Here is a 15,701-nt window from a genome sequence, read left to right as displayed (position 1 = left end):
TTAACTTTTTATTTATATAGCAAAAAAAAAATCCCAGTGGTGAATAAATACCACCAAATAAAGTTTTATCTGTCTCAAAAAAATACAAAAAAATTCATATGGGTACAGTGTTGCATGACCACGCAATTGTCATTCAAAGTGTGATAGCGCCGAAAGCTGAAAATTGGCCTGGACAGGAAGGGGGTGAAAGTATCTGGACTTGAAGTGACTAAAGGGTTAGTTCACCATTAAGACTACTCTATGTAGTCCATGAATACTATTCCTTAATATTAAACTAATCCAATTTTAAGAATATCCATTTATTCTCCTCCCATACCTGTAAGCCTTTAGTGAAGGGAGTGAAACCTGCCCCAATCACTTCTAATATTTTTCATAGCTTCATCCTGTCCTCTTCTCTAGGACAGCCCAGCTGTTAGGATAAGCGCCCCCAAGTAATACAGGAGACAGCACCATCCTTCTGCACATGCGCAGTGCCATCTCTTGTCACCACAGTTGACCTCAACAGTGGCAGCACTCTCGCCCGTCCTGTCGCAGTCACTGAGCTCATCTGCTCAATGGAGACCACAATACACAAGTGTCTGGCTCGGAAAAGGGACAGCCTAATAGCTGGTCCATGCTAGAGGATAGGACAAAGCTGGGAAAAATATCAGTGTTTGGGGAAGGTTTCACTTTGTATACAAAAAGACTACAGGTATGGGAGGAGTATAAATGGATATTTCTAAAATTGGATTAGTTGAAAATTATGGAATAGTGTCCATGGACTACATAGAGTATTTTTGGTAAAGGTGAACTAACCCCTTCAAGGGCTTCAAGCAAGGGGTTCAAAGCGTGTTGCTTCTTCGGGTTCATGGGTCGCAAAAACTCCACACTTTTAAGCATTCAGGAAATTATTTTACTGATCTGAATGCAGCCCATTGCTTCCAATGTGACTATACACACGTGCGTAAATATCAGTAAGCTAGCCCTGAGCCTAGATCGTTTAAAAAAACTACAATCAACTGCGATACTGATTAGTATTTTCTGTGCGTGCACATGAATGCATGTAACTCACAACTAGAATATACACTATTATAGCTGTAACATCTTTTTTATGCACATAATAACACGCACTATACTGACAAGATCTACATTCCTTTTTGGACTGAATTTCCTCCCAGGAAGATCTGGCATTCATACATCGGTATCGTGTTCTCTGATATTAGAACATCAGTAGTCCCAAATCTTCTTTTAGGGGAAAATTGAATTGTACTGCTTTGCTCTAGGTCTTGTTCAGGGTAACTCTTTATTTAGCAATTATGTGTTTATGGTTAACCGCACTTTCATTTTCTGTATGTTTATCTTTTCCTTTCTTATGCAGCATATTTGAAATCTGAAAAGGTATCTGCATTTTTTTCTCTTATCTGTGTTTTCCTTGTTCTTTGAAATTCACTTGTAGAATCTGAAGATACATATTGCCATGCACTACAGGAAGCAATGCTGTTGTGAGGGATATATTGCTAGTGTAGATATACTGCTGATAGTTCTGTAGCTACCTGTCACTGATCTGAGCATACTTTATTGTCTGATAAATGACAGGTATTGACAGAGCTGCCATAGCAGTTAGTAACATGGCCACTGCTGGATGCCGCAGGAAGATGTCCTTAGGGCTTGGAACACATGGAGAACCAGAATTCATAAGTTATTCTCTTGGAAACTACATAATGTTTCTTTACTTCGGTGACAAGGAACAGGATCTTCATGGTTAATGATCTATACATACATGGATACGCCCGTCCTTGATGGCTGGCCCATCTTCTGCAAGGCGGAGGATAAATAGTCCCATGTTATACTCTTTTCCTCCACGGAGGCTAAACCCAAAACCTCGAGGTCCGCGTTCCAGCTCCACAGGATAACAACCCACATGCTGAAAATATACAATTACACATTCAGTACACAGACGACAAAGTTGAATACCTGCTGATTTTAAAAATGTCTTACTTGTAAACAATAGCAAGCAATCAGGTGTGTGTGGGTATGTATATATATATATATATATATATATATATATATATATATATATAATTTTTTTTTTCATTCACTGCTCAAAAAAAAAGGAACACTTTTTAACCAGAGTATAGCATCAAGTCTAATAAACTCCTGAGATATTGATCTAGTCAGTTAAGTAGCAGAGGGGGTTGTTAATCATTTTCAGCTGCTTTGGTGTTAATGAAATTAACAACAGGTGCACTAGATGGGCAAAAATGCAATGACCCCCAAAACAGGAATGGTTTTATAGGTGGAGGACACTGACATTGTTTCCCTGCTCATCTTTTCTGACTGTTTTTCACTGGTTTTGCATTTGGCTAGGGTCAGTGTCACTACTGGTAGCATGATGCAATACCTGTACCCCTACAGAGGTTGCACAGGCAGTCCGACTCCTCCAGGATGGCACATCAATGTGTGCCATTGCCAAGAGCTTTGCTGTGTATCCCAGCACAGGCTCAAGAGATTGGAGAAGATTTCAAGAGACAGGCGGTTACTCTAGGAGAGCTGGACAGGGTCATAGAAGGTCCTTAACCCATCAGCAGGACTGGTATCTGCTCTTTTGTGTAAGGAGGAACAGGATGAGCACTGCCAGAGCCCTCCAAAATGACCTTCAGCAGACCACTGCTGTGAATGTCTCTGATCAAACATTCAGAAACAGACTTCATGAGGGTGGCCTGAGGGCTGATGTCCTTTAGTGGGCCCTGTGCTCACTGCCCGACACCATGGAGCTTGATAGGAATTTGCCATTGAACACCAGAATGGGCAGTTCCGCCACTGGCACCCTATGCTTTTCACAGATGAGAGCAGGTTCACCCTGAGCACATGTGACAGACATGAAAGGGTCTAGAGAAGCCGTGGAGAACATTATGCTGCCTGTAACATCAATCAGCATGACTGTTTTGGTGGTGGGTCAGTGATGGTCTGGGCAGGCATATCCAATAGAGGGACGCACAGACCTCTACAGGCTAGACGATGGCACCCTGACTGTAATCAGGTATTGGGATGAAATCCATGGACCCATTGTCAGACCCTACGCTAGTGCAGTGGGTCCTGGGTTCCTCCTGGAGCACGACAATGGCCATCCTCATGTTGCAAGAGTATGAAACCACTGACCCCGCACTCGCCTGACCTAAATCCAATAGAACACCTTAAGGATATCATGTTTCGGTCCATCCGACACCACCATGTTGCACCTCAGACTGTCCAGGAGCTCAGTGATGCCCTGGTCCAGATCTAGGAGGAAATACCCCAGGACACCATCCATCGTCTCATTAGGAGCATGCCCCAATGTTGTCAGGCATGCATACAAGCACGTGTGGGCCATACAAATTACTGAGTACCATTTTGATTTGCTGCAATGAAATTTCAGCAAAATGGACTAGCCTGCTGCATCATTTTTTCACTTAGATTTTCGGGGTATCTTTGAATTCAGTCCACTGTAGGTTGATAATTTTCATTTCCATCAAACGATGAGGCATCCTTATGTTCTTAACACATTACCCAGTCCATATCCAGCATGAGATTTTTTTCCCCATTGAGATCTGATGTGCTTTCAAATGTTCCTTTAATTTTTTGAGCAGTGTAGACACACACACACACACCAAATTTAAATCAAACCAACTGTAAGGTATACTGTAATTTCAATGTGTCCAAACGGTTTTAGGTTTTATCTATCAATAAAATTTATCAATAATTGCAAGTTTACCATAATAATGTTGGAACACATTGTGCAGAAGCCCTCATTATATACAGATACTTGTAAACCTTGAATATTATGATGCCCTAGATACATAATTATGCACTCTACATTAAAGCTCACTTGTCATTTAATTGCCAAACTTATACATTTTTTTTTTTACTGACCACACAGATGTCTCACCAAGAACAATGGATATTAAGATATCTACTCATGCTCTAAACTGTCCTCTTGGGCTCTACAGCTTTTGATTTGACTACCAGAATTGGCACACCCAGAAAAACATCTTATTTACTAGTTTAAAAAAAAGAAGGATGCGTTTTTTTGGAGGTTGAAAACACTTGCTATTCAAAAAAAGCCCTACCAGGCTCAATCTTCTGACCACTTTAAGGTAAATCTGATGCACAGGCTGCAGAGAGTAGAGTAGTCATATGAACAACCTACATATTTCCCACTGATATCATTTTTGAAGAGAGAATGTCATTTCATGGTGGTAAAAGTTTCTACAACCACAGAATGAAACAACAAGCAGAAGACCCAACAATCTAATATGGAAGAACTAATCTTTCCTAAGTATGTAAACTTTGGTTCTACAGTAAATAAAGTTTTCCATCAAACCCCACCTGTGAGTGCCTGCCTCCTGCAGGCAAGGTATGTACAGCATCAGGTTTGTGATCTGTCCATAAGAACCTATATGCGGCAGAGGGATCTCCTTTACTGCTGTCTGCATCCAAGGTGTTTCTGGAAAAAAAAAAAAAATCACATTCCAAAATTCATACTCTATGATTTAAAGTCGAAGATCCTGGACAAGAAGAGACATGCTAACTCTCCTAGCCAAGAAAACAATAATTCAATCATACATTGAAGAAAGCCGATACTTTAGTGGAAAGTATAGTTTATTTTATCTGATCACATATTTTGAATCGTTCTCGCAGTGTTTACCACCAAGAAATTTTTGCTGAGACTTGACAGTTTAAACATCCTTGTCCTTTCATATTATTGTTATATTAATAAATATTGTGATTGAAAACACTGTTCAACAAATTTTTATTTTTTGCCAGTTTTGGAAACAAAAGGATCCATTTCTTAATGAATTTCACATTCTGAGTTCAAATATAACAATGAAATTTGTCAATTGGCTCTAGTTTTTCTGTAAACGGAAAGTTTTCTACTATAGGCGTAATGACTACATAATGCACAATAATTATATAGATAGATGTCTTTCCACAAATATAAAGCAAGTGATATTGACTACATAACAAAGCCTAAATGGCATAATATATTGCATAGGATTACCAAGAAAAATTATAGCCATAAGCTAAGTTGAATCATTTTAATACTTCGGATTCTCACTAGTTTTGTCTTCAGTTTGTGTCGGTTTTGCTTCTCTTGGCTTTTCTCTTGTATTCGAGGAAAGGGCTATCTCTTACAACTGCACGTGACTACACGCTTCAGGTTCTTCCTCACTTGACTCAACCACGAAGGATTCTGGTGCTTTAGGAATTGGTAGCCCCTCTCCATGAGGAACTGGACGTATTGCCGATGGAATATTTGGATAGTGCACAGATAACTTTTTCTTATTTAGCCCTTTTACAATTGGAGGCACCATACAAAAGTAACAATTTCTAACATGATCTGTTGGCTCTCTCCAAATCATTGGCACAGCGAAAGGCATAGATGCATTTTTTCCATTCAACCATTGCTCCAGTGCCGTCCCACAAGAATTGCAGCATATATGTGGTGCCCAGCTCTTGTCCTGGTCTCCTATCTTGCAGCTAAAATACAAGTTGTAGGCTTTCTTAATCATTCCTGTTATCCTCCTTTTTTGTGAGATAAAAGTTATTTCACCGCAGATATAGCAGAAATTATCTGCTTTATTCACACAAGTTCGAGGCATTACTGAGTAGCCTATATAAGCATAAAATGAAATGTAAAGACGCTGTCGAACTACAATCAGCTACAGATACTGCAGCTTTTATGCAGTGAAGTGATGCAATTAAAGGCTAATATTGCATCATCTCAGTATACATGCAATTTTCTATTGGTCACCAGTATCAATTGCGCAATATGCAGCTGAAGTTGCATCATAATTTTGAATGGCTTACATCATTAGATGGGTGAATATATCATGGAAACTAGAGCCAATCAACACTTTTTAGGGTCATTTTCGTTTTCAGCACCCCAAAATTATGTAAGATTAGCTAATTTTATGCCCAAAACTTTTTACCTGTTGAACAGTGAAATCAGCCGCTAGCCTATTCTGCAATCGCTCTGCCTACCTGCTTAAAGTAGATGGAAATTCTACACAATAACCCACATGTTAAATGTTGCTTTGGCATTGCTGCTACTTCCCACATAAATTTTCTACCAAACCAATACCTAAATACAATATTTAAGTGTTTTTATATGAAGTCTTATGACCACAAAGCTTCAGCTCAATCCTTTTTTTTCTGCGGCAGGTGGGTATCAACTCTCTCCTGGTGAACAATGCTGGCAGGTTACATCACTGCTCTGTGGGACTCAGCTCCATTGTTGACCACACAGAACACACAGACTAGCCAGAAAAAATGTATGCGGGGAGTTAAACATTTGTGTTATGTACCCTTTCTACTTTCTCAACTGTGGAGATGAGATGTCAATTACACAGGCAGTGGTGCATTATTTTCATAATTAATTCAACTCATAGATTTTGTATTGTGAGAAAGATCAGATCAGAAAGGCACAAAAACTGTGTAGCACTGCAAAGAAGCAATCAAAGCATGTGCAAGAAAAGTTTGATCTCTCTCTGCTGCCTTGTTCCTCTATTATTAGCACGAGTCACTTCTGACAAGTTTCCCTGACACCCAGAGAAAAAAAGGTGACAGGGGAAGGACCTCCAGCTGATTGACAGCCTCAACTCTGTTCCTGTGTGCTGTGTGATGGAGGTGTGTCCCTTCCCTCCAATCAGCTCTCAGAGCTCTTGTACAGTATAGTAAGTGCAGCTCCCCAACCCCTGCTTTATGAGTCTGTGAAACGTCCTTTTCATCTTTGAGCTTTACAAGGATGTACAGGGCACATGGCTACAAATAAAAAGATACAAGGAGGATTTGTTTTATCTTTGTATATCATCTGAGGCCAGTCACTGCACTGGACATAGGTAAGGGTTTACAACCACTTTAACTTCCAAGTTTTACCTCTGCACTACAAATGTTTGATGTGAGCCTTGCTGGTGACACGAAAGATGATTGCCGTTTACTACTGTTGTCACTCTCACTACAAGTTTTTACTTTTGCCCCATGACAAAAATGGTAAATGGCCAATTTTTGAAAATTATGATCTCTAGTTATTGTGTGTTTGTTCATGTCATCATCACCAAAGGCATAATGTAGTCGTATGTACACAAGATTGGTGACATCGAAGCAAGAGAAGGCTTTCTGGTGAACAATTCTGGTGAACAATGTCGCTCTGGCCTTAATGATCATCAGACCTAACACCCTGCGACATCTTTCTATGGGGGTACAAGGACTTTGTGTATGTCCCCACCATGCCATATGAGATGGTGCATCACAGAAGCAGTGAAGTCAATATCCAAGGACACGCTGACACAAGTCTAGACAGAATTGGAATACCGTCTCAACATCTGTCATCAATGGGGCTCACATTGAATATTTTTATTGCAGAGATAAAATTTGGACAGTTAATGTTTTTTTCCATCATAATACAGTGGTGTTAGGTTAATTCCGCTCCTGGAGGATGTCGGATGACGAAACACATAGGACAGGGCCTTGGAGGTGAAGTCAACACATTGGGTGTGCTGCCAAAATCCATTGAGACCAGAGCAAACCTTTGATCTTTAGTGTTATATGCATTTTGTGCTAGTGTCGCCTTTGACACTGTGATATGTGAGTGTATAGGATACCTTTTTACTCAATAAATGCATGGATGGTTTTACACTATGTTGATTCCTTTTCTCTTCCTTTATGATCCCATTCTGAGTATATGAAGAGTCAATTGTCATTTGAAGGTGTTTCAATCAGCTGGTGTGTGCCTCTGCAGATTGTTGCTCCCAGAACTTAAGCGCTTGTAACTGGTTTATAATTTTACCAGTATGGAGCTCTGGTGAGTGTACTCATTTCTTTCAGTGGTGGATTCTCACCGTGTTATATGGTTATATTTCATAGAAGTTTATTACAATAATCATTGAAGAAAAGTTATTTAATCACTAATTTCTCTAGACACTATTATTTATATGGACACTTTCGTTGGACACTAATTTATATGTGTAGTCACAGAGCTAATAGTCACAATATAGTTTTTTGTTTTATTCGCTTTGGATGGTATTACGTAGTGTATTATTTTATATTATTTTTTGCACTAATATTAATCAGCAGAGTCTGCATATTCAGAGATATTTTTTTTGAGGAGTGCTGTCTTTAGTGTTTGTTTAATTCTGCTATGACTAACTTTACTTTTGCTTTTTGGGTATATAGCATACAGAAAAAAAAAATACCTAAAAAAACCCCCTATTGAGGGAGAAATAACTACTTTTACAATGTTTCACGAGTCACAAAGAAAATGAAATTGACAGAGCACTGAATTCACTAGTCACCTTTAGGACAGTCAGGAACAAGGACATGTCAGTAACTCTGCCTGAGCTACAGACTACTTTCTTCAGAAGGTCATCAGGATTTCAATTTTGTGATATGAGAAAGTTGTGACATGTCCATCAGGTCATGTACATTCAACAAGCAGTCGACTTTCTAACATAGTCCTCACTTTTTCCATGCAGCTGTTTGTTTCTCTTCAAAAGCAGAACCTCAGTCAAGACAAACGTGTAAACCTATATAATGCCTGATTACATCTATCTGGTTTTTGTTAAATATGTGAGCTCCAGAAGATCCTGTTTTGACCTTCATATCTTTAGCACCCAAGTTCTTGGTTGCTCTACTTAATCTCAGTGTTAAATTAGAAAGGATCAGCTTTTTTGCTTACAGAATATCATAGTCCTGAACATACAAAGAAATTCCTGGTCTTTGGAAATATAGTAACCTAGGAGCTGGTGTGGATCATTAGTTTTTCTGTTGAGCATCGCATTCAAACAGGAACTAGGTAAGCAGATTTTCTTCTGCAGTATAAAATGCTGAATTCTGTGTTTTGCCTGCAGCGCTCTTTTAATAAAGTAAGAGGTGCCAGTGTTTTATAGAAGTACTGTGTCAGCATGGCATTTCCTTACCTGTCTAACGTGCCATAATTCGGCTGCGCTTGTCCCATGGCACGATGCTGAGGAGCAGGGCTCTGTCTTGCAGAATTTGAACCAGATGGAGGACCTCTGTGTTCTAATAAAAGAAGACAGTATTGCCATTAGTATATATTTTTGGACTGACAATTTTAAAGGAAATCGGTTACTAAGATAAGAGCACTTGAACCTGTAGTCAGTTACACTGCAACATGTTTCCCGTGTTCATGGGTCTTCCAAACTTTGGATTCATTTTACAGCATACTGCTAATATCAATCGAGGTGCAGCACTTTGCAGACAACCGTGAAGTAACAGAAGAGAGCCATACCGCTCGTTGGTCAATGGCGAATATTATTCAACATCATTGTGCTCAGAATGAAAAGTACAAATCACTAGAACTGTCAATTACCCACTACTGAGAGCTTGGCAATTGCAGCATTAAAACGAAGTGGTGCCTTCTCGATGATACAATGTTTCTGTATGATATGTTAGACTTACTTTACAATCAAACACATATTGTATAATATGGTTCAAAAGGTCAGCCCACCTGAACTTGATATTTTAGTTTTTGGTGGTTGTTCTATAATGTTATACCATCTAGCAATTTATTTGATCTTTCAAGACCTTTAATGAGCATACAGTTAGGTCGATATATATTTGGACACAGGCACAATAATCATACTTTTGGCTCTGTATGCCACCAGCATAAATGAAAACGAAACAATCCAAATGAATTTGAAGTGCATTCAAGGGGTTGAACATAAATATCAAGTACATATTTTAGGAACTGCAATCATTTTTATACACAGTCCCTCCATTTTTAGAGGCTCAAATGTAATTGGACAAATGAATATAATCATAAATAAAATGTTCATTTTTAATATTTTGTTGAGAATCCTTTACTGGCAATGACTGCCTGAAGTCTGGAACCCATGAACATTTCCAAAGACTGGATTTCCTCCTTTCTGATGCTTTGCCAGGCTCTAACTGCAGCGGTCTTCAGTTCTTTGTGGGACTTTCTGCCTTTAGTTTTGCCTTCAGCAAGTGAAATGCATGCCCAATTGGGTTGAGATCAGATGACTGACTCGGCCATTGCAAAATATTAAACTTTTTTTTCCTTCAAAAGCTCCTGGGTTGCTTTTGCAGTGTGTTTTGGATCATTGGCCATCTGTACTGTGAAGCACCGTCCAATCAAATTTGCTGCATTTGGCTAAATCTGGGCTGACAGTATATTTCTAAACACTTCAGAATTAATCTGGCTGCTTCTGTCTTCATTCATATCATCAATAAACACCAATGACCCAGTGCCACTGCAAGCCATGCATGCCCATGCCATCACACTGCCTCCACCATGTTTTAGAGATGACGTTGTGTGCTTTGGATCATGAGCTGTTCCAAGCCTTCTTCACACTTTTTTCTTCCCGTCATTCGGGTACAGATTAATCTTAGATTCAGCCATCCAAAGAATGCTTTTCCAGAACTGCTCTGGCTTTTATAGATGTTTTTTTGGCAAAGTCTAATCTGGCTTTTTTGTTCTTCAGGCTTTGCACCTTGTGGAGAACCCTCTGTATTTGCTCACGCGAAGTCTCCCCTTGATTGTAGACTTTGACAATGATACGCCCACCTCCTGTAGAGTGTCTTTCACTTGTCTGGATGTTGTGAATGGGTTTTTCTTTACCATAGAGAGGATTCTGCGATCATCTATGCCTTTTTATGTTGCCGAGCTCACCAGTGCATTCTTCTTTCCTCAGAATGTACCAAACTGTTGATTTGGCCACTCCTAATGTTGCTGCTATCTCTCTGATGGAATTGTTTAATTTTTGAAGCCTTACCATGGCCTGTTTCACTTGCATGGACAGCTCCTTTGAACATATGATGTAGGTTCACAGCAATAGATTCTAGATGCAAATACCTCACTTAGAATCAACTCCAGACCTTTTACCTGCTTAAGGGATGAAGAAATAATGAAGGAGTAGCCCACACCTGGCCATGAAACAGCTCTTGATTTAATTGTCCAATTACTTTTGGTCCCTTGAAAAAGGGGGATGGCTACTCTTAAGAGCTGCAATTCCTAAACTCTTCCTTCAATTTGGATGTACATAACCACAAATTAACCCTGCGAGTGCACTTTCTGCCCATATAACTATAGCTTGAATATGTTTTGGTAAATACCTGAAACAAAACAAAAATTGTGCCTGTGTCCAAATATATCTGGACCTAACTGTATATCTGCACAAAGTAGTTGTAGAGGCAGAAGGCTTTTTAGCTTAATGCATTCTCAGCATTAGGGTAAAAAAACTTTCTGCATGCAGTCCCCCACCCCTTTCCATTAATCGAGCCAAATCTTGATCCAATGATATGCATAATGGCAGCATCTCTCTGGGCTCTCTCTTTCCTCACTGGACAGAGAGGTGACAGTCTTTGGCTCCTGCTGCTGTCAATCACAGTCAGTGAGGAGAGAGAGGGGGGCGCAGCTGAGCCACACTCTATTATTTGGACACACCGAGCAGGCTCAGAAGTGAGCACCCACGAGCACCCCCATAGGAAGCAGCTGGTTATGGGAGCAATTGGCAGGGGAAGGAGCCAGGATTGCTGGAGGGTGACTCTAGAAGAGGACTGAGGCTTCTCTGTGCAAAACTATTGAATACAGCAGGTATGTATGACATGTTTGTTATTTTAAAAAAATAAAAATTGTGCCTTGAGAATCATTTAAAAATTTTTAGTCCTTTGGGGGAATCCTGCACTCCCACATTTTCGTTTCATTTCAGACCCACACCTTTGGGCCAGATATGGTGTTAGAACCCTGGCTGATGGTATGCACTCTGGGGTGTCATCATTGTCTCAGCTTTCCCTGAAGTTTCATCTCCCACAGAAGATGTTCTTCTGCTATTCCCAACTGCGACATGCAGCCAGGGCTCAATTCCCACAACCACCTATCCTCCAGGTAGACCCTATTGAGAAGCTGTTGAGGAAGACCTCCGAAAACCACTGTTTGCCCTCTATAGAATGTTGCTTTGTGTTAATTCCCCTAAGATTGAGAAATTATGGGCTATATAGAAAGAAAATATTCCTTCTCTGGAAGAGGAGGATGGGGCGGAGGCTCTAGAACAGGTTCCTAGGTTGGGTGTCTCCTCCAGGGACAAACTCATACAGGTCAAATTTCTACATAGGGTCTATTTTACTCCCTTCAGGCTCTCCCAGATGTACCCAGAGCAAGACCCTACCTGTCCTAGCTGTTGGTTACACCCAGGTACCTTTCTACACGTTTTGAACATGTCCTAGAATTGTATTGTTTTGTTCAGATGTTTTTGATTTGATTAATGTATGGCTGCAGCTGTCCTTAACACTTTCATCTGCCTTAGCATTGTTGGGGCTTCATGATGATGTACAACGATCCCACCATTTGAAGTTGCTGATCTTATATCTACTTCATTATGCCAAAAGAGAGATCCTATTAAAATGGAACTCTGGGGATCTCCCAGTGACGTCATCCTGGGAATTGGCTGTGGATGCCAACGTACAAGCTGACCTTTATTAATAGGGGATGTCCTTGAAAATATAAGGTATGGCCCATTACTGTTTGCTAGGGTTTTTAGTGGGGACTTATGGTAGCTTCTCCCTTCCCTCCTCCTTTTCTCCTCCCCCCCCTTCCCTTTCCCTCTTTCCATCCTCTTCTACGCCCCCCCCTTCCCTTTTCTACTTCTATGGATATTTGGTTTCTGCGCATTACACCATTGGGTTTTCCCCTCACACTGCCTCTATGAGGCAATATTAGACTGATTTCCATGATTGTTGTATGCAGTTCACTTTTCTCCTTCCTTCCTTTTGTCCTACATTGGATGTTGTGCAATATTTTGTTAAGGCTTATCTGTTTTGTACTAATCACTACCATGTCAAATGTTTGCATTGCATATCTGTTACAATGTTTTGTACTTCCTTTTACGTTAAAACACCTTTTTTTGTAAAAACAGTTTTTGGTCTGCACACTTGCTGTGTTATATTATGGAGCATGCATCAGGAGCTGCTGTAGTACACAAATGTGGGTGGGAACACCAAAAATTAAAGATGAACAGGAACAAAATCTGAATTATAGCAGGGAGATAAAAGACATACAAGAAGCCAGGGGCTGGCTCAGCCTACCAGGCTTCATCTATACCTAAAACATACTTTTTGGGTTTACCAAGTCTTTGGGACCCTTTAGGTGTTGAATTATGGAAATCAATTAATTTAGAATGGGATGCCAACTCAAATTAATGGCCAAAAGAAAATAATCATGACTATTTTTTCAATACAGTGCACCACCTGTCACTGCAGTTATGCAATGGGGTATTAGTCTAAATGAATGGCACTGCTGCGCATAAACTGCCATCTGTTAATGCAAATATGGTAAAAGGCATTTTACAGGTCAGAAGGGGGCCATTAACAAATTTTTCATGTACTAGTAATGCATGCTTTTGCCACACCTGAATATATTTTAAGTTTAAAAAGAGTGAATACCATATAGTCCCAGGGCATGTCTGATATATCTGATGTTTACAGTGAAAAGTCTACAAACATATGCACTGCACCTGATGTAAGTACATTGCAAATAAATGTCTCATTAAAGGCCAACTCTATCCAATTTTTTATTACTGGATAAAATGGGGATATGTTAAAGATTTTTTAGGTTTTTAATGTGGTCTGGCCTCACAGCGACGGGTGATGGGTGAGACAGGTAGATACAGGAGTGTTAAGGAGCTTCTAACCCCTTTACAAACTACTAAACAAACATGGTTTGGTGCAGTTTCTATCCGTCTTGGAGAGATAGCTAATCATGTAGGAAGTAAATTGAGAGAAAATCTCCTCAATGGGTACACACATGGCAATAAAACACAAGCAAGGGCTCTAACTCTTTCCCACTCTCTCAAAAATTTAATTAACGGTTTTGCATGGAGCTGGACTTTAAAAGTTCATATAGTGCCTTAAGAGAGTACTCATACCTTTTGAAATTTTCCACATCGCATTTTGTCATGGTACAACCAAAAATGTAAATGTATTTTATTGGGATTTTATGTAATAGACCAGTGTTTTTCAACCTTTTTTGTGCAAAGGCACACTTTTTTCATGAAAAAAATCACGAGGCACACCACCATTAGAAAATGTTAAAAAAATTTACCTCTGTGCCTATATTGACTATATATAAAGTAATTCTCTTGAATAGGAATCAAACACAAAGAAATTATTTTATAATTACTTTATTATGAAATAATAAAGTATTTTATAATTGGACCCGGGGGCCGGACCAAGAGTAGATGAATGATGTGTATGTGTCATCCATAGTAAGTATAGTAATATTCCCCCATAGTAAGCATAGTAATTAATCCCCCATATAGTAATTCATCCCCCATAGTAATTAATCCCCCATATAGTAATTCATCCCCCATAGTAATTCATCCTCCATATAGTAATTCATCCCCCATAGTAATTCATCCCCCATAGTAATTAATCCCCCATATAGTAATTCATCCCCCATAGTAATTCATCCCCCATAGTAATTAATCCCCCATATAGTAATTCATCCCCCATAGTAATTAATCCCCCATATAGTAATTCATCCCCCATATAGTAATTCATCCCCCATAGTAATTCATCCCCCATATAGTAATTCATCCCCCATAGTGTAATTCATCCCCCATAGTGTAATTCATCCCCCATAGTAATTCATCCCCCATAGTAATTCATCCCCCATATAGTAATTCATCCCCCATATAGTAATTCATCCTCCATATAGTAATTCATCCCCCATAGTAATTCATCCCCCATATAGTAATTCATCCCCCATAGCAATTCATCCCCCGTATAGTATTTCATCCCTCGTATAGTATTTCATCCCCCGTATAGTATTTCATCCCCCGTATAGTATTTCATCCCCCATATAGTATTTCATCCCCCATATAGTATTTCATCCCTCATATAGTATTTCATCCCCCATATAGTAATTCATCCCTCATATAGTATTTCATCCCTCATATAGTATTTCATCCCCCCATATAGTATTTCATCCCTCATATAGTATTTCATCCCCCCATATAGTATTTCATCCCTCATATAGTATTTCATCCCTCATATAGTAATTCATCCCTCATATAGTATTTCATCCCCCCATATAGTAATTCATCCCTCATATAGTATTTCATCCCCCCATATAGTATTTCATCCCCCCATATAGTATTTCATCCCTCATATAGTAATTCATCCCTCATATAGTATTTCATCCCCCCATATAGTATTTCATCCCCCCATATAGTATTTCATCCCCCCATATAGTATTTCATCCCTCATATAGTAATTCATCCCTCATATAGTATTTCATCCCTCATATAGTATTTCATCCCTCATATAGTATTTCATCCCCCATATAGTATTTCATCCCCCCATATAGTATTTCATCCCCTCATATAGTATTTCATCCCTCATATAGTATTTCATCCCCCCATATAGTATTTCATCCCTCATACAGTAATTCATCCCTCATATAGTAATTCATCCCCCATATAGTATTTCATCCCTCATATAGTATTTCATCCCCCCATATAGTATTTCATCCCTCATATAGTAATTCATCCCCCCATATAGTATTTCATCCCCCCATATAGTATTTCATCCCCCCATATAGTATTTCATCCCTCATATAGTAATTCATCCCTGATATAGTAATTCATCCCCCATATAGTATTTCATCCCCCCATATAGTATTTCATCCCTCATAAAGTAATTCATCCCTC

The 15,701-nt window shown here is 39.4% G+C and overlaps 1 protein-coding gene across 4 annotated transcripts in view; it reads right to left on the bottom strand.

Annotated features, from left to right (window-relative positions):
• MAGI3 (membrane associated guanylate kinase, WW and PDZ domain containing 3) overlaps positions 1-15,701 on the bottom strand; it is a 489,943-nt gene that overhangs the window by 22,771 nt on the left and 451,471 nt on the right. For all 4 annotated transcript variants that reach the window (XM_089681068.1, XM_089681065.1, XM_089681066.1 and 1 more), the window contains 3 exons: positions 8,934-9,036; positions 4,345-4,462; positions 1,760-1,903 (listed from right to left, as the gene is read on the bottom strand). In XM_089681068.1, coding sequence (XP_089537194.1) covers positions 1,760-1,903; positions 4,345-4,462; positions 8,934-9,036 — 365 coding nt within the window. The remainder of the gene's footprint in view (positions 1-1,759; positions 1,904-4,344; positions 4,463-8,933; positions 9,037-15,701) is intronic.

This window comes from Staurois parvus, unplaced genomic scaffold (assembly GCF_062004578.1).
Source record: "Staurois parvus isolate SC_StPar_1 unplaced genomic scaffold, SC_StPar_1.0 ptg000258l, whole genome shotgun sequence".
NCBI lineage: Eukaryota > Metazoa > Chordata > Amphibia > Anura > Ranidae > Staurois > Staurois parvus.
Note: the sequence above shows the minus strand (reverse complement) of the source record. Positions and strands in the feature narration are given on the sequence as shown.